The sequence below is a fragment of the Entelurus aequoreus genome, linkage group LG14 (assembly GCF_033978785.1).
Source record: "Entelurus aequoreus isolate RoL-2023_Sb linkage group LG14, RoL_Eaeq_v1.1, whole genome shotgun sequence".
Classification (NCBI taxonomy): domain Eukaryota; kingdom Metazoa; phylum Chordata; class Actinopteri; order Syngnathiformes; family Syngnathidae; genus Entelurus; species Entelurus aequoreus.
In genome coordinates this window covers 38,634,666-38,662,490 of record NC_084744.1, presented here as the reverse complement: position 1 = coordinate 38,662,490, position 27,825 = coordinate 38,634,666, and the positions used below count along the sequence as shown (strand labels likewise).

The window sequence follows — 27,825 nt, the reverse complement described above, 5'->3', positions numbered from 1 at the left end:
ATTGAATTGTTTTACTCATGTTTTTGGTGTGGTTATGTCCGAATATAAACAGTTTTGTTCAATAAAGTGATCGATATAATTCCTGGCCTCGAAGCATCTCGATAGACGTTACAATAATTGAACGGTGTTCAATTGAACGGTGTTGACGAACACCATTAGGGCCGCTTGTTGTCACTGTCACTCAAAGTTGCATTGCAAAATTCCATAGAATAAATATGTTTATTTTGTTTAGAATTCAGATGGGATTTCATTTGGTGCGCGGCATATACTTGCTGCGCGCAGCAGACGCTTGAGCAGTGCGCAAATGCGCAGGCACGCACCTTAGGTGAGGGGACGTTGCTTTGCAGTTCATGTCTTGTTGAAAACACGGCATTCCTCATCAACTTTTCTCTTTTTGGCGTCTCGGGTGTAAACCGTGCATCACTTGTCGCTGCATGTGCACCTTCACTCGCAGGTTACACGGACACACGCCCATAAATAATACTTTTCAAAATAAAAGCAGCACAGTTGTATTGCGCGCAGGACATAGATGTTTTTTCAACTTTATTTTGTAATTGCAGTTGTTCACATTCACTCACAATCACGCATACGTCCACACGGAAGTAATACAAATAACGATTTTCAAAACAAAAGCAGCACCGTTGTATTGCACACTCGACATAGATACTTTTTTAAATTTATTTTGTAATTTATAATTGGCCTCACGCGGGCCGGACAGGGACGCACAAAGGGCCGGATGCGGCCCGCGGGCCGCAGAATGCCCAGGTCTGCTCTAAAGAAAGCCAAACATTTGGTGATGTAAAGCGGAAAAACTTTTACAGTTATTCCCGTGTATTATATTTTATTTAAAAGAAAATAACAGGCTATCTAACACAAACACACATTTCTATGCATCTAGTTTTATGTTTGTATACAAAATACATCGTTGACCATTGTTCTACATTAGGGGTCAGCAACCCACGACTCTTTAGCCCCGCCCTAGTGGCTCCCTCAACCTCTTTTAGAGATGTGTTAAAATGGAAAAAGATGAAGAACAAAATATAATTTTTTGCTTTTATATATTTTCTGTAGGAGAACAAACATGACACAAACCTTCCTAATTGTTAGAAATCCCACTGTTTATGTTATACATGCTTCACTGATGAAAGGATTTGGCAAGCATCGTTTTGTCCTACTAATTTCAGCGATCATTGAACTCATTATACTAATGCACAACTTTCTCCGATGCTGCCACAGAAAGACGTGTTTTATGCCACTCCTTCTTTTTCTCATTTTGTCCACCAAATGTTTTATGCTGTGCGTTAATACACAAAGGTGAGATTTGTTGATTTTATTGATTTGCTGGAGTGCTAATCAGGCACATCTGGCCAATCCATGACTGCAAGCTAATCAATGCTAACATGCTATTAAGGCTAGCTGTATGTACATATTGCATCATTATGCCTCATTTACACGTATAATTGAACTCAATTAATTTCCTTTACTTATGTCCTCTACCATAAATTGATTTACGTGGACCCCGACTTAAACAAGTTGAAAAACTTATTTGGGTGTTACCATTTAGTGGTCAATTGTACGGAATATGTACTGTACTGTGCAATCTACTAATAAAAGTTTCAATCAATCAAAAACCTCTGTGCATTTAATTTATATTTGCATGTCTCATGACACATTATCTGTATGTTACATTGGCTGCATTTCTGATAGTTGTTTGTGTGCCATGTTGTTCCAGACCACAGCAAACGTTACCCAGCTTGCAAAGATCGTTATAAATCTATTAGAAGAAGACAGCCTGCCGTTTCCTTTAACTTGGACACATATCTATACCTTTGGCCATACTGAGCCAGTCATTTCCAGGAGTTATCTCATCCTGTGAGAAGCCTCCATTTTACTAATGATTTCCAATGTTGCAAAAATGTGTAGAATAAAAATTAAAATACAACATTTCTGTCAACGAAGATTTGCGTCAGCCTTTGATAGTAGGCTATTATAATTAATATAGACACTTACATCATGTGTTGCCTTTATTATAACACTTATATAAGACTTTTAAAGTCATTTTGATAGTAGGCTAATATAACTATTATAGACACTTACATCATGTGTTGTCTTCATTATAACACTTATATAAGACTTTTCATTTTAATTGTGGTCCAATATGGCTCTTTCAACATTTTGGGTTGCCGAGCCCTGTTCTAGACAGTTGCATCCAACCACCCCCATCCCCTTTGGTGTCCACCTCCTACCTCTACTCCCCTTGGGCTCAGCTGTGAGTTATCACTACAAGGATGAAGGGTTATTGGGCAGACCATGCCAAGACCAAGCTGGAGTGTTTACTACACGCTATAATGAGCTGTTTGAAGACAAACAACATGTAGAGATGCTCATTTAAAAACAGAATACAGTACATTGTTAAGGTGCCTATTAGATAACAATCCCTCTGTTCATTTTCACAATAAATGAGGATAATTTTGCATGAGCCAACCATGCATGAGAGGAAAGTAGAAGCGAACGAGTGCCATGGGGATTCAGTAATGTTTCTCCGACTTGATGATGGCAGCATCTCATTCTTTCATGCTCATGCATTCACAGCCATAGTTGGGGAAATGGTCGTCTAATACCTGCACACTTCTGTGCTGGAAATGGAAGTGGTTTACATGTGATGTGGCAGTTTCCTGGGTCTCAAATTGTTTCATCACACCGGCGACCCCCCCAGGCAGGGAACAGACCTCCGAGTCCTCCATGACCTGCTGGAGCACAGAACTTCATTAGTTGTCTCCACTTTGACCTCAAATCAAGCTGATTTTCTGTTTGGTTTCAATACACTCAGCAGGTTTTCTAGCTATGTCAACTAAGATTCTACCAATTCCCTTCATGGCTTCCCATGTTCACATTTGTAATTATTGACGTAGTACAAATATCGTAATATAAGTGATGTTTTGTTATTGAACTACACAACAAGAACCAGTAATGGCAAAAAGGAAAAGTGTGTTGCAACATGGGAAAGTGTCCTGGCTGCTCAGTACAATATGACCAAGAGCCCTTTTTGAAGCGCAAACTGAACTCTTCTGTACATTTTTGCTTGTTGTTTTTGATTATCTTTAAAGGCCTACTGAAACCCACAACGCACTACCCAGTCTGATAGTTTATATATCAATGATGAAATCTTAACATTGCAACACATGCCAATACGGCCGGGTTAACTTATAAAGTGCAATTTTAAGTTTCCCGGAGAACTTCCAGTTGAAAACGTCTATATTTGATGACGTTTGCGCGTGACGTCGATGGTTGAAGCGGAAGTATTCGGACACATTGTATCACAATACAAACAGCTCTGTTTTCATCGCAAAATTCCACAATATTCTGGACATCTGTGTTGGTGAATCTTTTGCAATTTGTTTAATGAACAGTGGAGACTGCAAAGAAGAAAGCTGTAAGTGGGATCGGTGTATTAGCGGCTGGCTGCAGCAACACAACCAGGAGGACTTTGACTTGGATAGCAGACGCGCTATCCGACGCTAGCCGCCGACCGCATCGATGATCGGGTGAAGTCCTTCAGCGCGCCGTGGATCGCTGGAACGCAGGTGAGCACGGGTGATGATGAGCAGATGAGGGCTGGCGTAGGTGGAGCGCTAATGTTTTTATCATAGCTTTGACGAGGTCCCATAGCTAAGTTAGTTTCAATGGCGTCGTTAGCAACAGCATTGCTAGGCTTCGACAGGCGGCACAGCATTAACCGTGTAGTTACAGGTCCAGTGTTTGGTTTGGTGTCTCCTGATCGTAGTATTGTTGATCTTCTGTCTATCCTTCCAGTCAGGGGCTTATTTCTTTTGTTTCTATCTGCATTTAAGCCCGATGCTATCACGTTAGCTCCTTAGCTAAAGTGCTTCACCGATGTATTGTCGTGGAGATAAAAGTCACTGTGAATGTCCATTTCGCGTTTTCAACTCTCATTTTCAAGAGGATATAGTATCCGAGGTGGTTTAAAATACAAATCCGTGATCCACAATAGAAAAAGGAGAAAGTGTGGAATCCAATGAGCCTTTTTACCTAAGTTACGGTCAGAGCGAAAAAAGATACGTCCTGCACTGCACTCTAGTCCTTCACTCTTACGTTCCTCATCCACGAATCTTTCATCCTGGCTCAAATTAATGGGGTAATCGTCGCTTTCTCGGTCCGAATCGCTCTCGCTGCTGGTGGAAACAATGGGGAAATGTGAGGAGCCCTTCAACCTGTTACGTCACGCTACTTCCGGTACAGGCAAGGCTTTTTTTTATCAGCGACCAAAAGTTGCGAACTTTATCGTCGATGTTCTCTACTAAATCCTTTCAGCAAAAATATGGCAATATCGCGAAATGATCAAGTATGACACATAGAATGGATCTGCTATCCCCGTTTAAATAAAAAAAAATTGTTTCAGTAGACCTTTAAGTGCTCTAATTGGAGACTCTAAACCAGGAGTTTCCAAAGTGCAGCCATTTTTTACTCCTTTACATTTACTTAAGTCACTTTTTGGATTAAATTATATTGTATTTGTCAGAGGAATTTTGATTCCATATAATAATGTGATGCAAGTCTTAAGTTTTGTGTGTTTTAGGTGCAATGACAATACAATTCCATTAACATCACTACATTTATTTACTTTACATCATCATGTATCACACTTGTATATGTTACAGATGCCAGCCAGTGTGTCTGGGCCATGTGTACCTGGGTTAACTTTACTTCTTGTTTCTTGTTACAGTTTGGAGTCCGGGGTGGAACAAAAAGCAGGAACTAAACCACGTGGGTTACACCAAGAAACACTAATTTGGCTTGTTAGACAGACTTCTGATTACTTGACTATGTCTCAATGATCCAACGTAAGCCCAAGTGACGTTTGAGATTATTTCACCAATCAACAGGGATCCTGTCATGACCACACTCACACTGTCAAACATGTCAGTGACATGACCACACTCACACTGTCATACATGTCAGTGACATGACCACACTCACACTGTCATACATGTCAGTGACATGACCACACTCACACTGTCATACATGTCAGTGACATGACCACACTCACACTGTCATACATGTCAGTGACATGACCACACTCACACTGTCATACATGTCAGTGACATGACCACACTCACACTGTCATACATGTCAGTGACATGACCACACTCACACTGTCAAACATGTCAGTGACATGACCACACTCACACTGTCATACATGTCAGTGACATGACCACACTCACACTGTCATATATGTCAGTGACATGACCACACTCACACTGTCATACATGTCAGTGACATGACCACACTCACACTGTCATACATGTCAGTGACATGACCACACTCACACTGTCATACATGTCAGTGACATGACCACACTCACACTGTCATGCATGTCAGTGACATGACCACACTCACACTGTCATACATGTCAGTGACATGACCACACTCACACTGTCATACATGTCAGTGACATGACCACACTCACACACTCAAACATGTCAGTGACATGACCACACTCACACTGTCATACATGTCAGTGACATGACCACACTCACACTGTCATATATGTCAGTGACATGACCACACTCACACTGTCATACATGTCAGTGACATGACCACACTCACACTGTCATACATGTCAGTGACATGACCACACTCACACTGTCATACATGTCAGTGACATGACCACACTCACACTGTCATACATGTCGGTGACATGACCACACTCACACTGTCATACATGTCAGTGACATGACCACACTCACACTGTCATACATGTCAGTGACATGACCACACTCACACTGTCATACATGTCAGTGACATGACCACACTCACACTGTCATACATGTCGGTGACATGACCACACTCACACTGTCATACATGTCAGTGACATGACCACACTCACACTGTCAAACATGTCAGTGACATGACCACACTCACACTGTCATACATGTCAGTGACATGGCCACACTCACACTGTCATACATGTCGGTGACATGACCACACTCACACTGTCATACATGTCAGTGACATGACCACACTCACACTGTCATACATGTCAGTGACATGACCACACTCACACTGTCATACATGTCAGTGACATGACCACACTCACACTGTCATACATGTCAGTGACATGACCACACTCACACTGTCATACATGTCAGTGACATGACCACACTCACACTGTCATACATGTCAGTGACATGACCACACTCACACTGTCAAACATGTCAGTGACATGACCACACTCACACTGTCATACATGTCAGTGACATGACCACACTCACACTGTCATACATGTCGGTGACATGACCACACTCACACTGTCATACATGTCAGTGACATGACCACACTCACACTGTCATACATGTCAGTGACATGACCACACTCACACTGTCATACATGTCAGTGACATGACCACACTCACACTGTCATACATGTCGGTGACATGACCACACTCACACTGTCATACATGTCAGTGACATGACCACACTCACACTGTCAAACATGTCAGTGACATGACCACACTCACACTGTCATACATGTCAGTGACATGGCCACACTCACACTGTCATACATGTCGGTGACATGACCACACTCACACTGTCATACATGTCAGTGACATGACCACACTCACACTGTCATACATGTCAGTGACATGACCACACTCACACTGTCATACATGTCAGTGACATGACCACACTCACACTGTCATACATGTCAGTGACATGACCACACTCACACTGTCATACATGTCAGTGACATGACCACACTCACACTGTCATACATGTCAGTGACATGACCACACTCACACTGTCAAACATGTCAGTGACATGACCACACTCACACTGTCATACATGTCAGTGACATGACCACACTCAAACATGGCGTGAAGGCAGCACAACTCTTGCATGTTTCCTTACACACTAGGATACATTACATTTACATCATGTGCTGTCATCTGTGTCAGTAGAAATGTTCACATTTCACTCTACAAGAATTCCACTTCCAACTCTAGAAATCATGTTGTGGTAAGTTGTCGATCATTTTTAGTTTGAATGTAAAACGTGCATCTTTTGTAGTACGTGCTGTAGTTGTGTCTCAAATAATCACCAGTTCCTCAGCATTTGATTAGTTGTTTTCACTGAATACTTACCCTTACTCCGGTAATTATTTGGATGACTACTTTTTTACTTTTACTTGAGTCATATTATTTTAAAGCCAAGGTGTCAAAGTCAAGGCCCGGGGGCCACATAATTGTATCTGGCCCGCAAACACCTGGAAATGATATGTGTCAATAAAGTACTTCATATTTTCTCACTAAATGTCTTGGATTTTTTTCATTTTGACAGAAAAAATCTATGAACTGCTTGAAATTGCATACCTTTTAAACTTTAACAGTATCCAATATTGCAACAAATATTACAGTAAATTACCATACTTTCCAAACATGTTTTTGTCTAAATAAAAATACTTGACTGTGCAGCAAACTACACCTAAAGTTCATAAAAATGACAAAGAATTTTACGGTGTTCTTTACTGTAATAAATGATAAATGATAAATGGGTTATACTTGTATAGCGCTTTTCTACCTTCAAGGTACTCAAAGCGCTTTGACAGTATTTCCACATTCACACATTCACACACACATTCACACACTGATGGCGGGAGCTGCCATGCAAGGCGCTAAACAGCAGCTGTAAATTGGAAAAAACGACTACTGTTTTTGTGGTAAATTTCCGTTGTCGCTGAGCTGCCATATTGTTACAGTAAAATCTTGTTTTAACAGTATATTACTGGAAATGGAAAAATTCTAAAAAAAATTTACAGTAGAAAAACTGGCAGTTAAGTTGCCAGAATAAAAAAAAAAAATTGTACAGTTCTTCCATGAACAATATCATGTTGTAAAAACCAATGTTCATTTAACACAAAAAATCTGGCAACTAAGCTGACAGATTTTTCCCTAACACCCCCCCCCACCCCCCCACTCCCCACAAAAAACAAAACAAACAAAAAAAAAAGAAACAGTGGTACTGTTTTTACATTTTCTGTAAAATGTAAAAACAAAACAAAACAAAAAAAAACCAGTACATTTTACAGTACAATGTTGTAAATGTAGAGTTTTTACTGTATAATGGACAGCCTACTTAAAACAATGTATATAATGAATAATGAAATCCAGAGGCATATTCCTACATTATTGGCTGTTACATAACTGCCATGTGGCCCTCAGGGAAAACCACTTGGACATCCCTGGTCTAAAGTAACGTAACCCTCACTTAAGTCAAATTGTTGTCTACTCCACCCACCTCTACTTATATGATAGGAATGCTAAAACATCACCTGAAACATTGTCTAAACATTTGAATAAAGGTTGCAATGTTGAAAGCTATCGCCTACAATTGATGAATTCAGTTGCAATTTTTCTTACGGGAATCCCAATCAAACTGAAGCATCTTGGAACAGATGGAACTGGGTTACCTCTGAAAAGTCTGAAAAATGAGGGTTTGCTGTTTTCAGCCTTCTTCCAAGCCCTGCCCAGAGAGTCCTGTTTCCTTCCTATTTATACACTCTCCTCTATTTGTGCCACCTATGCAAGACTTCTGGCCCCCTGCTGACTCTTCTTCTGCTGCAAAACTGTCACCACATCCACCAAATACTGCATGACAACATGAGAATTAAAGGTGACTACCTGCACAGCTAGCTTCTGTGCCAACATGAGTACAATGCCATATTAAACCTACCCTGCTTTGCACGGAGTGGTCTCCTGGCTGGGCGGCAGCATGAGCTTGGTACATGACGACTTTAAGGTAGGCCAGTCAAGCTTGCTTCTTGTGGTTTCAATGTTTCAGGAGATCCTGCTCGGCTTGAACGTGCGCTGCCAGCAGCTAAACACACAAGGAGCCAAGAAAGTGGTTAAAAAACTGTTTTCTTTACAAACCGTCTTAAGTAAGTCATTATTCATTTGTACTTAAAAGTTTTGTCAAGATTGATTACTGACCATGCAGACATTTGTAATGTGCTTTAAATGCGATGCCAACACAATTTTAGGTCAAAACTTTAACATGCTGGGAACACTAGAAGCCTCAAATCTCTGCAGAATATTACTTTTCATTTAGGATCCCCATGCAAGATAGTTAACGTCAGTAACGTTGCTCACTGAATATTTTTATTTGATGAATTTTGTTAAGATATCAGATAACATCGAGCACTCAAAGCTCAAAAAGTCAATAGAAATCCAATCAAAGCCAAGCTGAACTTGCTAATGGTCGTTAGATATTTATTTGAGCTTTTTGTCAAGTTGTTATTTATTTGCACCTCAGTTTCAGGGAATTCTGTGAGAATAACACAACACATACTACAAACCCCGTTTCCATATGAGTTGGGAAATTGTGTTAGATGTAAATATAAACGGAATACAATGATTTGCAAATCCTTTTCAACCCATATTCAATTGAATGCACTACAAAGACAAGATATTTGATGTTCAAACTTAAAAACTTAATTTTTTTTTTCAAATAATAATTAACTTAGAATTTCATGGCTGCAACACGTGCCAAAGTAGTTGGGAAAGGGCATGTCCACCACTGTGTTACATCACATCTTCTTTTAACCACACTCAATAAACGATTGGGAGCTGAGGAAACTAATTGTTGAAGCTTTGAAAGTGGAATTCTTTCCCATTCTTGTTTTATGTAGAGCTTAGTCGTTCAACAGTCCGGGGTCTCCGCTGTCATATTTTACGCTTCATAATACGCCACACATTTTCGATGGGAGACAGGTCTGGACTGCAGGCGGGCCAGGAAAGTACCCGCACTCTTTTTTTACGAAGCCACACTGTTGTAACACGTGCTGAATGCGGCTTGGCATTGTCCTGCTGAAATAAGCAGGGGCATCCATTAAAAAGACGGCGCTTAGATGGCAGCATATGTTGTTCCAAAACCTGTATGTACCTTTCAGCATTAATGGTGCCTTCACAGATGTGTAAGTTACCCATGCCTTGGGCACTAATGCACCCCCATACCATCACAGATGTTGGCTTTTGAACTTTGCGTCGATAACAGTCTGGATGGTTCGCTTCCCCTTTGGTCCGGATGACACGATGTTGAATATTTCCAAAAAAATTTGAAATGTGGACTCGTCAGACCACAGAACACTTTTCCACTTTGCATGAGTCCATCTTGGATGATCTCAGGCCCAGAGAAACCGGCGGTGTTTCTGGATGTTGTTGATAAATGGCTTTCGCTTTGCATAGTAGAGCTTTAACTTGCACTTACAGATGGAGCGACCAACTGTATTTAGTGACAGTGGTTTTCTGAAGTGTTCCTCAGCCCATGTGGTGATATCCTTTAGAGATTGATGTCGGTTTTTGATACAGTGCCGTCTGAGGACTCGAAGTTCACAGTCATTCAATGTTGGTTTCCGGCCATGCCGCTTACGTGGAGTGATTTCTCCAGATTCTCTGAACCTTTTGATGATATTATGGACCGTAGATGGTGAAATCCTTAAATTTCTTGCAATTGCACTTTGAGAAACGTTGTTCTTAAACTGTTTGACTATTTGCTCACGCAGTTGTGGACAAAGGGGTGTACCTCGCCCCGTCCTTTCTTGTGAAAGACTGAGCATTTTTTGGGAAGCTGTTTTTATACCCAATCATGGCACCCACCGTTTCCCAATTAGCCTGCACACCTGTGGGATGTTCCAAATAAGTGTTTGATGAGCATTCCTCAACTTTATCAGTATTTATTGCCACCTTTCCCAACTTCTTTGTCACGTGTTGTTGGCATCAAATTCTAAAGTTAATGATTATTTGCAAAAAAAAAAAAAGTTTATCAGTTTGAACATCAAATATGTTGTCTTTGTAGCATATTCAACTGAATATGGGTTGAAAATGAATTGCAAATCCTTGTATTCCGTTTATATTTACATATAACACAATTTCCCAACTCATAGAAACGGGGTTTGTACTTCACCGCTACACATCCCAGGTGAGACATATATCTATAGATAGAAACTATTCAATGTTGTTGCAAATTGTAAAATGTACAAGCAGAAAGGTCTGAGGCTATCTAGTGACATGTTTTACTGGGCGGTCAGCTCACATATCAAGAAAATGAAGTCATGGAGGTGCCTTACAAAAATACATGTGGCCTATTTTCAACCCAACCAAGAAGGGGCATATTTCCTTTAAGGAAGGAGCGTCTGAAAAGATTTACATTTTCTTTGCATTGCATAAAAGTAGAGCATATAGTCACAGAATAAATCACTTTTGTCTCTTTTAGGCGACGTCTCAAATGAATGTTGAGTGTTTATTTCCCCTCAGCTCAATCAATCAATCAATCAATCAATGTTTATTTATATAGCTCTAAATCACAAGTGTCTCAAAGGGCTGCACAAGCCACAACGACATAGGAAAAACTCACAACCCCAATGGGCAGCGATAAAGCTCAGCTCATCATTTGTTTCCTATAGCCCAGCAGCACCAAGTCACACATGCCAAGTACTGTTCATTCATCACCTACCAGGTAAAAAAAAGTACAAAAATCAAGAGTCTCCCCAGCTAGCAGGGTCCTTCCCAAGCTAAATCCCAGCGTTGGAGACCAGCTCCAGCAGGATCCACCTCTGTCCGACGTGCAGACTGACAGCTGATTTTATTTTGGAACCTCCGCCCACATGCACAACATGGGCCTGCTGTGTGTTCCCACACACACAACATGGGCCTGCTGGGGTTTGGGTTTCTTCAGCGCCGCCTCCAGTGACAAGCCCCCTAAAAAGAATCAACATGGAGGTATTTCCCTGTATCGAATAAGCAGGGCAGCCTGAGTGTCATCATCGCGGCCTCGTCCCAGCCAGGTGGTGAACAACAGCTGCTAGTCTGAGTCCTCAAGGGCCAAATTCCTCCTGATGCAATATGGACGTCAGCCAGTCGCCAATTCAGGTGACAATAAATGATCATTCAATGTAGGGTTGTTCGGTCTACCGGTACTAATAAAGTACCGCCATACTAATTGATGGAAATGGGTACTATACTACCTTTGAAAAGTACCGGTACCGTTCTTTCATCTGAATGCCGCTGTGTGGCGCTGACTACAGAGCGAGGCGCATGATGTTGAGTGTCAAAACACACACACAAAGTGCATACAAGCAGTAACATCTTGGAGAGGAGGAATGGCAAAAAACGACAATTCTACTGGTCAATAAAGGTGTGTGAAGTACAATATGGAAGTATTTGAACTTCAAAACTAACAATAAAAACTACAATTCTACTGGTCAATAAAGAATGTGTGAAGTACAATATGGAAAAATTTAGACTTCAAAACTAACGATAAAGGTGACGCTTTAAACAAGGAAGCAACGCGCTTCAACTGTTGCTTTAAAACACGCCTCACCAAATGTAGCGATTAGTGTTAGCACCTTTGCTTCAAACTTAGGTAAACATTTAAATAATAAAAATTCAGATCTGCACAAGGAGTTTAAACAGTGACAGGTAATAATGTAGTTGTTACACCTGTCCTGCTGTTCTGCTCCAGTGCAGACCGTAGTAGAGGAGCACAGGGCAGACGTTCCCTTCAGTTCACTTTACCCCGCAATGGGTCTGCTGAGATCTGCTTTCCGGTGAGAATTCGAGGCCGCCGATTTGTGACAATCTGTTTGCTTTATTTTTATTTTTGCAGGACACAACCAGACCCATTCATCACTCTACTGTGCAGTGCACACGCTCCTCTCTCTCTTTACTCGCCCACTCACTCACTGACGTCACTCAGACAACACGTTGACATTCTCACACGTACGCTACTCTCATAACTTAACCAGCTCCCCTGCTGGGCACATGTAGATACATAACATGTAGATACATAACATGTATATACGTAACATGTACATACGTAACATGTACATACACAACATGTAGATGCATAACATGTAGATACATACATGTAGATACATACATGTAGATACATAACATGTAGATACATAACATGTAGATACATACATGTAGATACATAACATGTAGATACATAACATGTAGGTACATACATGTAGATACATAACATGTAGATACAAACATGTAGATACATAACATGTAGATACATACATGTAGATACATAACATGTAGATACATAACATGTAGATACATACATACATGTAGATACATAACATGTAGATACATAACATGTAGATACGTAACATGTAGGTACATAACATGTAGATACATACATGTAGATACATAACATGTAGATACATAACATGTAGATACATACATACATGTAGATACATAACATGTAGATACATAACATGTAGATACATAACATGCAGATACATAACATGTAGATACGTAACATGTAGATACATAACATGTAGGTACATAACATGTAGATACATACATGTTATACATAACAGATACATAACAGATACATACATACATGTAGATACATAACATGTAGATACATAACATGCAGATACATGACGTGTAGATATGTAACATGTAGATATGTAACATGTAGGTACGTAACATGTAGATACATAACATGTAGATACGTAGACGCACACACAGCTGCTTGGCTTGATGCCAAATATTAGCGTAGTTAGGACCGCCCATCTAACATCAACTAATGCAAGTAAAATGACTGAATTTGGTAACAAATTGCTTCAATTTGTGTTTTACCTTTAACAAATGTGTGTTTTACCCGCTACATGGTTTATCTGTGTACTTTTAGCCATAGTTTTGTTTTTAGTATTTACTAATAATTGTATTTTTCTTAAAGCACAGAGAGTGGCAACCATACATCATGAAGCATTTAATATAATGTTAATAAAGCTTTTTTTTTATTATATTCTAACCTAATCCTTGATTATGACAGACTATATGTAATATGGAAAATTGTAAATTGTTCTGTGGGTGCAACAAGAAAAACACAATGTGTTTAATGCCCTTTAATTTATATTTTAACTTTCTAAAATTGTTCTTTGAGTGCAATAGGAAACATATGTTTATTCTATTGCAAAATGTTCTGTTAAGATAAAGCCAAAATTGACACTTTTTCGTAGTTCCCTTTAATTTGGAAAATTATTGAAAAGTATGGATATACATTTTGGTACCGGTACCAAATTATTGGTATGGGGACGAGCCAGTTGAAAGTGTCAGCCATGCCTGGTGCTCTGCAGGGGGTCTCACTGAGGCTCAGTGATGTAATGCAATGTTAAGGCGAAGAGCACGAAGGGGAGCAATAAATCTGACACAGGACACCTTTGAATGTTGAAATACACGCCGGCTCATCTTATTGGGTCCAGACGGAGACGGTGGCGCCAGTCGGACTGTGGCTTCTTGTGAAGGTTCATGTCTGAACACCCCCAGCGAGGGTATCTCCCAATCGTCTAGTGGCCCACCTCTTGTATTGAGCTGCTCAGCGTGGAGGAAAGTAGGCTTCCAACTGATCTCAGTCAGTTGCCTTATGGCAACTGACTGAGATCTGGTCCAGCACCACTTTCCTTACAAGGTGCATCAAGGCTTGTTTGGATCAACTTGCTAACCATGAGCTCAACCACATCTCATACCTTTGGGATCAACCTGAACAGTGGTACGGGTACCACTAGGGGTACACAAGCGCCATCCAGTGGTACACCAAAGACTCACTTAATTAGGTAATTAGTGTTCTATTTTACAATATTCAAACTAGGGTTACCGGTACCGGTATACTAATGAATCATATTCAGTACTATACCGCCTCTAAAAAGCACCGGTCTCTAAAAAGTACCCCCCCCCCCCCCCCCTTCGTCGTCACGTCATGACATTGCTGGTTTTACGAGCAGAGGAGCATGTTTTGCAGCGCGCACACACAGAGTACTTACAAGCAGACACAGTGTGTAGACAGAAAAGGGAGAATGGACGCATTTTGGTGTAAAAAGTAAAGATAAAGGTGAAGTTATAATACTGAAACACCCTCAAGAAGAGGTGCTTTAAGACATGGCTAGCTAGCTAGCAGCTAACATCCATCCACAGTGTTTTAGCTACTTCTAAATCACTAATTCTGGCCTCCATGGCGACAAATAAAGTATGTTTCTTACAAATAGCATTATCACTGCAGGACGAGGAATAGCTAAACATGCTTCTCTACACACCGTAGGAGGATACAATAGCTCACCGCCGTCACAATGTAAACAAATCCCATGGGTGGATCTACACCTGACATCCACTGTAATGATACCAAGTACAAGAGCGTATCTAGTCGATACTGGTTACATCGTTATTTTTTTAGCATCACAACATTTTTAATTTTTTTATTTTTTATTTATACTATATTTATAAACTCAGGAAATACATCCCATGAGGACTTAAATTATAACCATTGTATGATCCTGTCACTACTTGGTATCGGATCGATACCTAAATGTGTGGTATCATCCAAAACTAATGTAAAGTATCAAAGAAGAGAAGAATAAGTGATTATTACATTTTAACAGAAGTGTAGATAGAACATGTTAAAAGAGAAAATAACCAGATATTAACAGTAAATGAACAAGTATATTAATAATCCATTTTTACAGTTTGTCCCTCATAATGTAGACAAAATAATAAGTAGATAAATGACACAATATGTTACTGCATACGTCAGCAGACTAATTAGGAGTCTTTGTTGGTTTACTTACTACTAAAATACAAGTTGTCTAGTATGTTCACTATTTTATTTAAGGACTAAATTGCAATAAGAAACATTTAATGTACCCTAAGATTTTTTGTTAAAATTAAGCCAATGATGCAATTTTTTGTGGTCTCCTTTATTCAGAAATGTATCGAAATACATTTTGGTACTGGTACCAGTACATAAATATTGGTATCGGGACAACCCTAATTTAAACACAGTGTTACTGTTCAAACGATGTGTAACTTTACGGTGGTCAAAAATATTAACATTTCTTGTTAAATAAAATCTCTACCTTGTTTTAATGAATACTTAAGCCTACAACGCTACTGTGTTTTAATATCGGTTATTATGGTGTTATTTGGAGAACCAAGTGCTTTTTGAGTTGGTACTTGGTGGAAAAAGTTTGAGAACCACTGAACTAGAACATAGACCAGACCTGGGCAAAATAGGGCCCGCGGGCCACATGCGGCCCATTAAGTTTCTCAATCCGGCCCGCTGGACGTTCTACATCTTTTTCGACCTTTAACATGAAAAGTGTATTTGCCATTATGATGTGCAGTGCTGTTTTTAAATGACTAATTCTTCAACTATAGAAAGTATTTCAATGGTTGAAATCTGCACTTTTGAATGTTCTAGGAGTTATTAGGGTAATCTAGGTCACAGCAGCTCAGACCAGGAACAAAGCAGAGTGGGCGGGGCTTGTTTACAGAGCAGCCAGCCCCAAACACATGTGTCAGGAACAGATGCAGAAGCACATTTTTACAACAAATGTCTGCATAAAAGTGATAATATATCATATTGTAGGTGTTTATTACACTTTGCATTCATATTTTGCTGTTTGTTACATTTTTGTTGGGTTTTGCTTGATTGTAAAAGATACACAACTATGGAGGAGCTGGTCTGAGAAGTAAAAGATGTTCATATGTTGTTAATATTCAGTCTTTTATTGTTCATACTTAATATTGTAAATCCCACTTTCTTTATTTTATTGGACATTTTGCGTGTCCCCTGTGCTGACGTGGCGACTTGTCCAGGGTGTACCCCGCCTTCCGCCCGAATGTAGCTGGGATAGGCTCCAGCACCCCCCATGACCCAAAAAGGGACAAGCGGTAGAAAAAAGATGGATGGATTTTGGGTGTCCTATTCAGTCAAAAAATGTAAAATTCCATTCTGTTTTTTTGAGGTGGTCTGTCACAACTGTTTTACAACTCTATGGGACATTGTGACTTTTGGTATTAGTGTTCCTGGAAAAAAGGGAGCCAAACACACATACTGTACAGCAGGTTTTTACAGCTAAATGTGTATATATATCATTGTGGAGGGGGGCGTGGCCTGCGGGCCTGCCGCGGAACAGGGTGTGTCAGGACCGGCCTTGAAGACAGCGACTGGTGCGTAGATGGCCCAGGTGGGCCTTGTTATCTAATCACCTGTCACCTTTATTAGTAGCAGCCGTGAGGAAACGAGTAGTTGGAGTTGTAGGTGCTGCTGAGAGACACGGACGCAGAAAAGACACTGTGCTGAAAAGCAAAATACTTTGCACAATTGAAGGAAAATAAAACAGTGTTATATCCTAAATTCCTGGCAGTCTGTGTCTCTCAGCAGCACCTCCAACTCCAACTACTCGTTTCCTCACGGCTGCTGCTAATAAAGGCGACAGGTGATTGGATAACAAGGCCTACCTGGGCCATCTACGCACCTGTCGCTGTCTTCGAGGCCGGTCCTGACACACTCCGTTCCGTGGCAGGCCCGCAGGCCACGCCTCCCTCCACAATCATTTATATACATTGGCCCCCAGACACATTTTTTCTCTCAATGTGGCCCCCAGGTCAAAATATTTGCCCAGCTCAGACATGGACCAATCTTTTGAATAATGTGATGCAAAATTAAAAAGGCAGGAAATTATTTACCTCAAATGCTGTAATTATAGCCGGGCATTTATTTAAGGAGACCTCTGATGAATGTTGTCTTTTCTGACTTTGCAATTTTAGCACACTTCAACAATGCCAACGCGTCAAATCATAAAGTTCATGCATTTTGGCGTGAGCTTGCATGCCATTTTATATGCCTCTAATCGCAGGCTTTTGCACTCTTGCTACTTCCTGAAGTCACCACCAGGTGGACACACTTACTGAGATATTAAGTCAACCGCTCAGCCGGAGTCGGAAGATAAAAATACAGAAATATTTCCATCCAATCTTGGCACGCGCATAATAATAAAATCTATACATGAAGTTTATTTTTGACTGGGTCTGAAAAAAAGCAGCGGTGGGGACTCTCAAGATATATATTTAAACAATGTACATTTGCAAGAGATAAATGATGATACTGTTAGAGAGGTTGGGGGGTGGTTTCATTTGCAATCTAGGAAAGCCCCCAGAATGGAACATTTTGCAGACAGACTCAAAGAACAGGTTATAAAAGTCACTGTGGAGCGGAATTTACACCCAAGCACATCCAATACATAGCGGAAGTGTTTAAAGCATGGGTGTCAAACTCTGGCCTGCGGGGCCCGCCGTGTAATTTAATTTGGCCCTTGAGGCAATATCAAATTAACATTAGAGCTGGCCCGCCGGTATTATACAGCGGCGGTGCCGCTGTAACACCGCATTCACCGCTAATACTCATACTTGCCAACCCTCCCGATTTTCCTGGGAGACTCCCGAATTTCAGTGCCCCTCCCGAAAATCTCCCGGGGCAACCATTCTCCCGATTTCCACCCGGACAACAATATTGGGGGCGTGCCTTAAAGGCACTGCCTTCAGCATCCTCTACAACCTGTCGTCACGTCTGCTTTTCCTCCATTCAAACAGCGTGCCGGCCCAGTCACATAATATATGCGGCTTTTACACACACAAGTGAATGCATGCATACTCGGTCAATAACCATACAAATCACACTAAGGGTGACCGTATAAACAACTTTAACACTGTTACAAATATGCGCCACACTGTGAACCCACACCAAACAAGAATGACAAACACATTTCGGGAGAACATCCGCACAGTAACACAACATTAACACAACAGAACAAATACCCAGAACCCCTTGCAGCACTAACTCTTCCGGGACGCTACAATATACACCCCCCGCTACCACCAAATGTTGATATTTACCTCAGAAGGCTGCAAATAGAAAAGAGGCATTAAAATGTTTATTGACATTTTATTTAATATACCACTGATGTTTTTTCGTTTGTTTTTTGAAAGTTGATTTTGCACTATCAAGTTATATAAGCGTTGCTTGTTCCATGTTCGGTGTTAAAGCAAATCAGTGTAGCAAACTGAGCAATAATTAACGTTTTATTCATGCACTTTCTCTTGCTACTTCAAGTCTTGAATGTTTGATTCATTCATTATTGTTATTTTATTTTCAAATGTATTATTAGCCTGTGGAAAAAGTTTATTTTGATATTTACCTCAGAAGGCTGCAAATAGAAAAGAGGCATTCAATTTTTATTTAAATTGTATTTGATATGCCATTGATATTTTTTCATTATTATTATTATTTGAAACTCGATTTTGCATGTCACTATAAAGTTATATAAGCCTTGCTTGTTCAATATTTAATGCAAAACTTGTTTGGGTCCCTATTAAAAGGTTAGTTTGTTCAACCTTGGCCCGCGGCTTTGTTCAGTTTTAAATGTTGGCCCACTCTGTATTTGAGTTTGACACCCCTGGTTTAAAGAGTGGGGTTTATCCACACCTTGGACAAGTTTCTGCCTTACCATGAATTGATTAACGTGGACCCCGACTTAAACAAGTTGAAAAACTTATTCGGGTGTTACCATTTAGTGGTCAATTGTGCGGAATATGTACTGTGCTGTGCAATCTACAAATAAAAGTTTCAATCAATCAATCAATCAAAGCCTCAAACATTCACCCAGAAAATATATTTAGTTTGTGAGGTATTTACTTTGTTAAAAGCCAAGTTGTGAGTTAACTTTTCAGATTTTTTTTTGATTGATTGAAACTTTTATTAGTAGATTGCACAGTTCAGTACATATTCCGTGCAATTGACCACTAAATGGTAACACCCAAATAAGTTTTTCAACTTGTTTAAGTCGGGGTCCACGTAAATCAATTCATGGTAACTGTATATTCCAGACTGATATAAAAATGTCCACTGTAGAGGACACTGCTTCTCAGAAAGTAAAAGTTAAAAGACACTAAACTGTACATTATTGTTTCACACCTGTTAACTTTTTGTTTATAATTTAAAGACATCAACTGTAAGCAATTCTTTTAAACATTTGCTTCAATCAGTAAATGTTCTTGTGCACTTAAAGGTCTACTGAAATGAATTTTTTTTTATTGAAACGGGAATAGCAGATCCATTCTATGTGTCATACTTGATCATTTCGCGATATTGCCATATTTTTGCTGAAAGGATTTAGTAGAGAAAATCGACGATAAAGTTCGCAACCTTTGCTCGCTGATAAAAAAGCCTTGCCTGTACCGGAAGTAGCGTGACGTCACAGGAGGTAATATTCCTCACAATTTTCCTTTGTTTACAATGGAGCGAGAGAGATTCGGAGCGACAAAGCGACGATTACCCCATTAATTTGAGCGAGGATGAAAGATTCGTGGATGAGGAACGTTAGAGTAAAGAACTAGAGGCAGTGCAGGACGTATCGTTTTTCGCTCTGACCGTAACTTAGGTACAAGCTGGCTCATTGGATTCCACACTCTCTCCTTTTTCTATTGTGGATCACGGATTTGTATTTTAAACCACCTCGGATACTATATCCTCTTGAAAATGAGAGTCGAGCACGCGAAATGGACATTCACAGTGACTTTTATCTCCACGACAATACATCGGTGACACACTTAGCTACTGAGCTAACGTGATAGCATCGTTTTCAAATGCGGATAGAAACAAAATACATAAATCCCTGACTGGAAGGATAGACAGAAAATCAACAATACTATTAAACCATGTACATGTAACTACACGGTTAATGCTTTCCAGCCTGGTAAAGCTTAACAATGCTGTTGCTAACGACGCTAAGGCTAAATTAGCAACTTAGCAACCGGACCTCACAGAGCTATGATAAAAACATTAGCGCTCCACCTACGCCAGCCAGCCCTCATCTGCTCCTCAACACCCGTGCTCACCTGCGTTCCAACGATCGACGGCGCGACGAAGGACTTCATCCGTGGGTTTGGCGGCTAGCATTGGCTAGGCGTCTGCTATCAGGGTAAGTAGTCCTTGTTGTGTTGCTACAGCCAGCCGCTAATACACCGTTCCCACCTACAACGTTCTTCTTTGCAGCCTCCATTGTTCATTAAACAAATTGCAAAAGATTCACCAACACAGATGTCCAGAATACTGTGGAATTATGAAATGAAAACAGAGCTTTTTCTACGGGCTCCGAATACTTCCCTTGCCCTCGTGACGTCACACGCATACGTCAGCATAATAAAACGTTTTTAACCGGAAGTGTGGCGGGAAATTTAAAATTGCACTTTATAAGTTAACCGGCCGTATTGGCATGTGTTGCAATGTTAAGATTTCATCATTGATATATAAACTATCAGACTGCGTGGTCGGTAGTAGTGGGTTTCAGTAGGCCTTTAAAAAGACACATTTGTGGTAATAAATATGATTAGAACATTTGAGCAATATGTTTGTGTTGAATTACAGTAAATGTGATTATCCTAAACATTCCTACCACTTCATTTTACTCACTATGGCATCTTTTTTTGTATACCCATCCATCCATTTTCTACCGCTTGTCCCGTTCGGGGTCGCGGGGGGTGCATTCGGGCGGAAGGCTGGGTAGACAATAATATGGCACCGTGAGGTTTTGACAGTGGTGTGCCGTCAGGACCAGCAAGACCTTCTCTGATAGACTAACATAACCACAAATCATGATCATAATTAGAGATTAAAGTAATTTTTAATTTACTTTCCCTAAATATCTAAAAGTATTCATATTCTCTTCATGTCATATTGTGCTCCTTCCAGTGCTGTTGTTTTTAGGTTAGAGTTTGTTTCCAATCAGAATTCAGCTAGCTTATTTTATATATGTATATATATATATATATATATATATATATATATATATATATATATATATATATATATATATATATATATATATATATATATATATATATATATATATATATATATATATATATATGTGTGTGTGTGGTAGATCACCTCGATTGGTCATTTGTAGTTTGCCTGCTGGAAAAAGTGTGGGCAATTATTGCATTATTCATGAACCCAATTACTGGTTTTAGTCCACATTTGCAATTAACAATGAGAAAACAAAGCAAACTTTCAGAAAGATCATTTATTTGTTTTTTTTTGGCATCTACTTTGTTAAAACACTTACATCATCAAAAAGAAGCAAATGTGTAGATACATTCTCTTTGCCTTCCAAAGTTTTGCTGCAGGGCTTTGGCTCTTAGCCAGCCGGCTGCGGCTCCTCCAAATAAATAAATAAATAAATGCACATTGGCCAAACAACAAGTGTTTGTTGGAGAGCCTTAAGACGTGAATGTGTAAATCACAGCTCCTCTTACTCATTCAGTCTGCTGCTGTAAATATCCATCACCTCTTTGTCACCGCGCCTGATTAAGTAAGAAAGACGCCTCTAAGTTGTTTACAACATGCTTTGAAGAAAGTCTCGCTGACAAATGACACATTTTTGTCTTCATATTCAACATTAGGAAATTAAGAATGTGTGTGTAAAGGCTAATAGCACTAAATAAGATTACAGTGTGGGTGTACTTGAAATAATTGTGTGTATATATATATATATATATTCACACACATATGTATGTATCAGTGGCGGGCCGTGCGTTTCCCACCTAGGCCTTCAGTGATGACCGACTTCAATGATTCATCCATCCATTTTCTTCCGCTTATCCAAGGTCGGGTCGCGGGGGCAGCAGCCTAAGCAGAGAAGCCCAGACCTCCCTCTCCCCAGCCACTTGGTCCAGCTCCTCCCGGGGGATCCTGAGGCGTTCCCAGGCCAGCCGGGAGACATAGTCTTCCCAACGTGTCCTGGGTCTTCCCCGTGGCTTCCTACCGGTCGGACGTGCCCTAAACACCTCCTTAGGGAGGCGTTCGGGTGGCATCCTGACCAGATGCCTGAACCACCTCATCTGGCTCCTCTCCATGTGGAGGAGCAGCGGCTTTACATTGAGCTCCTCCCGGATGACAGAGCTTCTCACCCTATCTCTAAGGGAGAGCCCCGCCACCCGGCAGAGGAAACTCATTTCGGCCGCTTGTACCCGTGATCTTGTCCTTTGGTCATAACCCAAAGCTCATGACCATAGGTGAGGATGGGAACGAAGATCGACTGGTAAATTGAGAGCTTTGCCTTCCGGCTCAGCTCCTTCTTCATCACAACGGATCGATACAGCGTCCGCATTACTGCAGACTCTGCACCAATCCGCCTGTCGATCTCACAATCCACTCTTCCCTCACTCGTAAACAAGACTCTGAGGTACTCCACATGGGGAAAGATCTCCTCCCCAACTCAGAGATGGCACTCCACCCTTTCCCGGATGAGAACCATGGACTCGGACTTGGAGGTGCTGATTCTCATCCCAGTCGCTTCACACTCGACTGTGAACCGATCCAGTGAGAGCTGAAGATCCTGGCCAGATGAAGCCATCAGGACCACATCATCTGCAAAAAGCCTATTCCTGTAGCCACCAAACCGGATCCCATCAACACCCTGACTGCACCTAGAAATTCTGTCCATAAAATTTATGAACAGAATTGGTGACAAAGGGCAGCCTTGGTGGAGTCCAACCCTCACTGGAAACGTGTCCAACTTACTGCCGGCAATGCTGACCAAGCTCTGACACTGATCATACAGGGAGCGGACTGCCACAATCAGACAGTCCGATACTCCATACTCTCTGAGCACTCCCCAAGGACTTCCCGGGGTACACGGTCGAATGCCCTCTCCAAGTCCACAAAGCACATGTAGACTGGTTGGGCAAACTCCCATGCAACCTCAAGGACCCTGGCGACTTCAATGATGACCTCTCAAACTAGCATCATTGATGTCACCACATGACCATTGCTGGAGAAATACTATACAGAAACACATTTACACACTACTGGGCATGCACTATTACAAAAATCAGAAGTTATACTCACATGTTACTTAATACTTGAGTAATATTTTTCGCAGAAAATTAATTATGTAATTATTTTGATGACTACTTTTTACTTTTACTTGAGTAATATTATACAACTTTTGGGTACTCTACCCACCTCTGATTCTAACTGATCTTTCTTTTTTGTAACATGGTAAGTGAATGAAGTGTACTTTTGTTGTTGTTTCCCCATATTTCTGCACCATAACTCAGATATGGTAACACTGGTAAGCAGTAGAGGATATTGGTCCTGATCATGTCCCCCATGCTCTGCTGGTACAGTCTTCCTGACAGGTGAATCTGGATGTGAGCACAGGGGTGATGATGGTTGTTCACTCGCTTGTGCGCTCTCTGTCTCGACTGGCTGTTGAACAGGATGGAAGGTTGGGCGCAAGTGGCGCCTGTTCCTCCGCAGCATTCCACGGTCCGTCTAAATCAGGTAAGACTTTGGTGCTGTGTGTGGTTATTGGACTGTCCCTGCTGTCCCCCATTTTGACTATCCGTCGACTTTCACCACTACTCTCTCTCCTCTTCTGAAAGGTGGGAGTGGTCTGACACGGTGGTGCCTGTTGTAAGTGCGTCTGTAGTTTTCCTTCGCCTTGGCGTCAGCTCTACGCACCTTTGTGAAGTCAGGCCACCTTTGTCAACTGTGGGCACAGTTGTCTTAATCTGGCGGCCCAACATGAGCTGTGCAGGGCTGGCACCCGTGGCTTGTAGCAGTGTGGCTTTGTAGCTCATAAAAGTCAGGAACAGGTTGGCCTATTGAAGAATCCTTTTCGCCATCTGAAGTGCCCTCTCAGCCTCAACGTTAGATTGGGGGTAGTAAGGGCTGGAGGTGATGTGTTTAAAGTCATAAGCTACAGAAAAGTTTTGAAATTCCCAACAAGCAAATTGTCGTCCGTTGTCTGTGTGTAGCTCATCTGGGCATGCCCACTTTGCGAATATGTTTTTCAGACGCGCACAGGTGGTCCCACTGGTCATGTCGGTTAAGTGAGCTATTTCCAAATAGTGAGAAAAATAGTCGATGAAAATCAGATAGTTTCTCTTTTCATACTCCCAGATGTCGGCTCCGACCCTCTCCCACGGCCTTTGAGGTAGCAGTGTTGTCATCAGAAGCTCCTTCCTCTGTGTCCGTCTGATTTGCATGCATTCAAGGCACCTTGTCACCGGTTCTTGGATCTCCTTCTTGAATCCTGGCCACCGCACACTCATTTGCGCCCTGTCACGACACTTAGTGATGCCCTGGTGCCCATCAAGCAAACGGTGGAGTATGTCCCCCTCATACTGTTTAGGATAACAATTTGATCTCCATACAACAGAAGTCCTTTTGAGGTCGACAGGCTGTTAGTCCATTGGTGGTATGCTCTGGCCTGTACCGGGACGCTGCCCACATGTTTTGGCCACCCAGGGGAGCGAACCTGCAACCCTCAAGTTTCTGGCTCTACCCACTACGCCAGAACTGGGCATTCTGCGGCCCGCGGGCCACATCCGGCCCTTTGTGCGTCCCTGTCCGGCCCGCGTGAGGCCAATCATAAATTACAAAATACATTTAAAAAAGTATCTATGTCGAGTGTGCAATACAACGGTGCTGCTTTTGTTTTGAAAAGCGTTATTTGTATCACTTCCGTGTGGACGTATGCGCGTGTGTGATTGTGAGTGAATGTGAACAGCGGCAATCACAAATTACAAAATAAAGTTTAAAAAACATCTATGTCGTGCGTGCAATACAACTGTGCTGCTTTTATATTGAAAAGTGTTATTTATGGGCATATGTCCGGGTGTAACCTGTGAGTGAAGGTGCACAGCGACAAGTGATGAGACGCTAATAAGAGAAAAGTTGATGACGAATGGCGTGTTTCCAACAAGACATGGACTGCCAAGTATTTCTTTCCAGAAATTAAAGGTAAAGCCGTGTGCTTAATTTGTGGTACACAGGTTGCTGTGTTCAAAGAATATAATTTGAATCGCCACTACATGACGAAGCACGAGGAAAAATACGGGAATCTGTCTGATGAAGAGCGCGCAAGGGAGGCTGATGCTTTGATGGTAAAACTGCAAACCCAACAAGGACTTTTTGCCATATTTCACACCCCCAGAGATGCAGCCCTCAGGACAAGTTTCGTCATTTCTCACAAAATCGCCAGAAAAAGTAAGGCGTTTTCTGACGGAGAGTTTATTAAAAAGTGCTTATTGGACTCTGTTGCGCTGATACGCCCGGAGACTTTGACTGTTTTTCGCTGGCTTTGGATGAGAGCTGCGATGTACGTGACACCGCCCAGCTGCTCATCTTCTTACGTGGGATAACTGCAAACTTTCAAATCACGGAGGAGCTGGCAGCCATGCAGTCAATTAAAGGTACAACCACAGGTAATGACTTGTTCCCATAGGTAAATGCGTGTTTGGACATGTTAGGACTGAAATGGGACAAGCTGGCAGGTGTGACAATCCAATCCAATCCACTTTATTTATATAGCACATTTAAAAAACAAAATGTTTCCAAAGTGCTGCACAACAATATTAAAAACAATATTCAAATATTATCCTTAGCTCCACCAATGACTGAATAAAAACAAAAAATAATTACATATAAAACCAATATAAAAAACAATTATAAAATAAATATGATTAAAAACGATGGTTGTCCAAATCTGACGGGGTAAAAATGTTGGATAATGCAGGATAAAGTGACATAAATTAACCCTGTGCAGAAATGGACATTTTTGCATTGTATTATACATCAGGAAGTGTTGTGTAAGACAGTGTTAAAAATAAAACCATCAAAAGCAATCTGCTTTTGTATAAAGTTAAGTTAGGTTAAATGCAATTATTATTATTATCATTAATTATTATTATTATTATTATTATTATTTATCTTACGGTATATCAAAAATAATATTGAGCAACATTTAATTGAAATATTGTCGGTGTGGCCCTCCAGCAGTGCTCGGGTTGCTTATGCGGCCCCCGGTAAAAATTAATTGCCCACCCCTGCACTACGCCATGCCGCCCCCTCTCCTGCTTCTTGGATGAAAAATGAGAATTGAACAAATCCGAAGAGGAGGGAGAGTCATCCATCTGTTTACATCCTGCAGCAAGGAAACTTCTCACAAAACGTTTTAACCCTCACATCAAAACCTGTGCTGGAAATGCACAGGTTTGATGTCGATATATTGCACCTTGAAAAAATGCATCTACTTTTTGTTTCAAACTGACACTGTGAAGTCTTACACTGCCGCTTACTCAAAAAATAGTCCTCTTGCTCACGGCATGTTTTGCCAACCAGAAAGCATCCCTCTTTGAGACATACACTTTATCAGGCTTGGTGTAGTTTAAAGTGTTGTGAAGGAAAGTGGGGCAGGAGCAATAACTTAAGGAAAGAATTAGACAGTCCACGCAAAGCACTAAATTACTACTCAATGATGTCAGCCGGCTAATACCTGGGCACTGAACCTCTCGCTCTCCTTGCACATCTGCGTCCTCTGCACAATGACATTAGCATTGCAAATAATAGACATTTTAACGTGTATTAGCTGTGAAGTGACTGTTGAGTATGTACCTCATTAATGTGCTCCCAACAGCCCTATAAATAAAGCAAGTCTTCATTTATACTGTAAGACAATGCAGCCATTTGCATTGCAATATCCAATACATACATCTATAGCTTTTACACTTTCACATAATACAAATTTGTGGATGAAAATGTTTACCAATGTATCAGTGCATCAATGTCACTTGTTAAGCATGTGCAAAACAAATGACCACATGCGCCATTACTTAAAAATTAGGATTGAGTGGAAACACAGGGGGGAACTTTAATTATCTGGGGAAGTGGGAAAGTTGGGCCTATTGACGGCATTACAGACTGCATCACAGAGTACATTCATTTCTGTAAAGACTCGGTCTTTCCTACAAAAACGGTCCACTGTTTTTCAAACAACAAGCCGTGGATCTCCAGCCAGCTGAAGGAGCTGCTGAATAAAAAGAAGCTAGCCTTCAGATCTGGTGATAGGGACGAGTTGAGGAGGATACAGCAGCTAAAAGTTAAGCTGCGA

The 27,825-nt window shown here is 41.0% G+C and overlaps 1 protein-coding gene across 1 annotated transcript in view; it reads right to left on the bottom strand.

Annotated features, from left to right (window-relative positions):
* Nucleotides 1-27,825, bottom strand: part of xirp2b (xin actin binding repeat containing 2b) — a 94,699-nt gene that overhangs the window by 15,882 nt on the left and 50,992 nt on the right. Inside the window, exons 2-3 of the mRNA XM_062069837.1 lie at nt 8,751-8,894; nt 2,622-2,747 (exon numbers count right to left, since the gene is read on the bottom strand). Of these exons, the coding sequence (XP_061925821.1) occupies nt 2,622-2,747; nt 8,751-8,804 (180 nt within the window). The 5' untranslated portion in view covers nt 8,805-8,894. The remainder of the gene's footprint in view (nt 1-2,621; nt 2,748-8,750; nt 8,895-27,825) is intronic.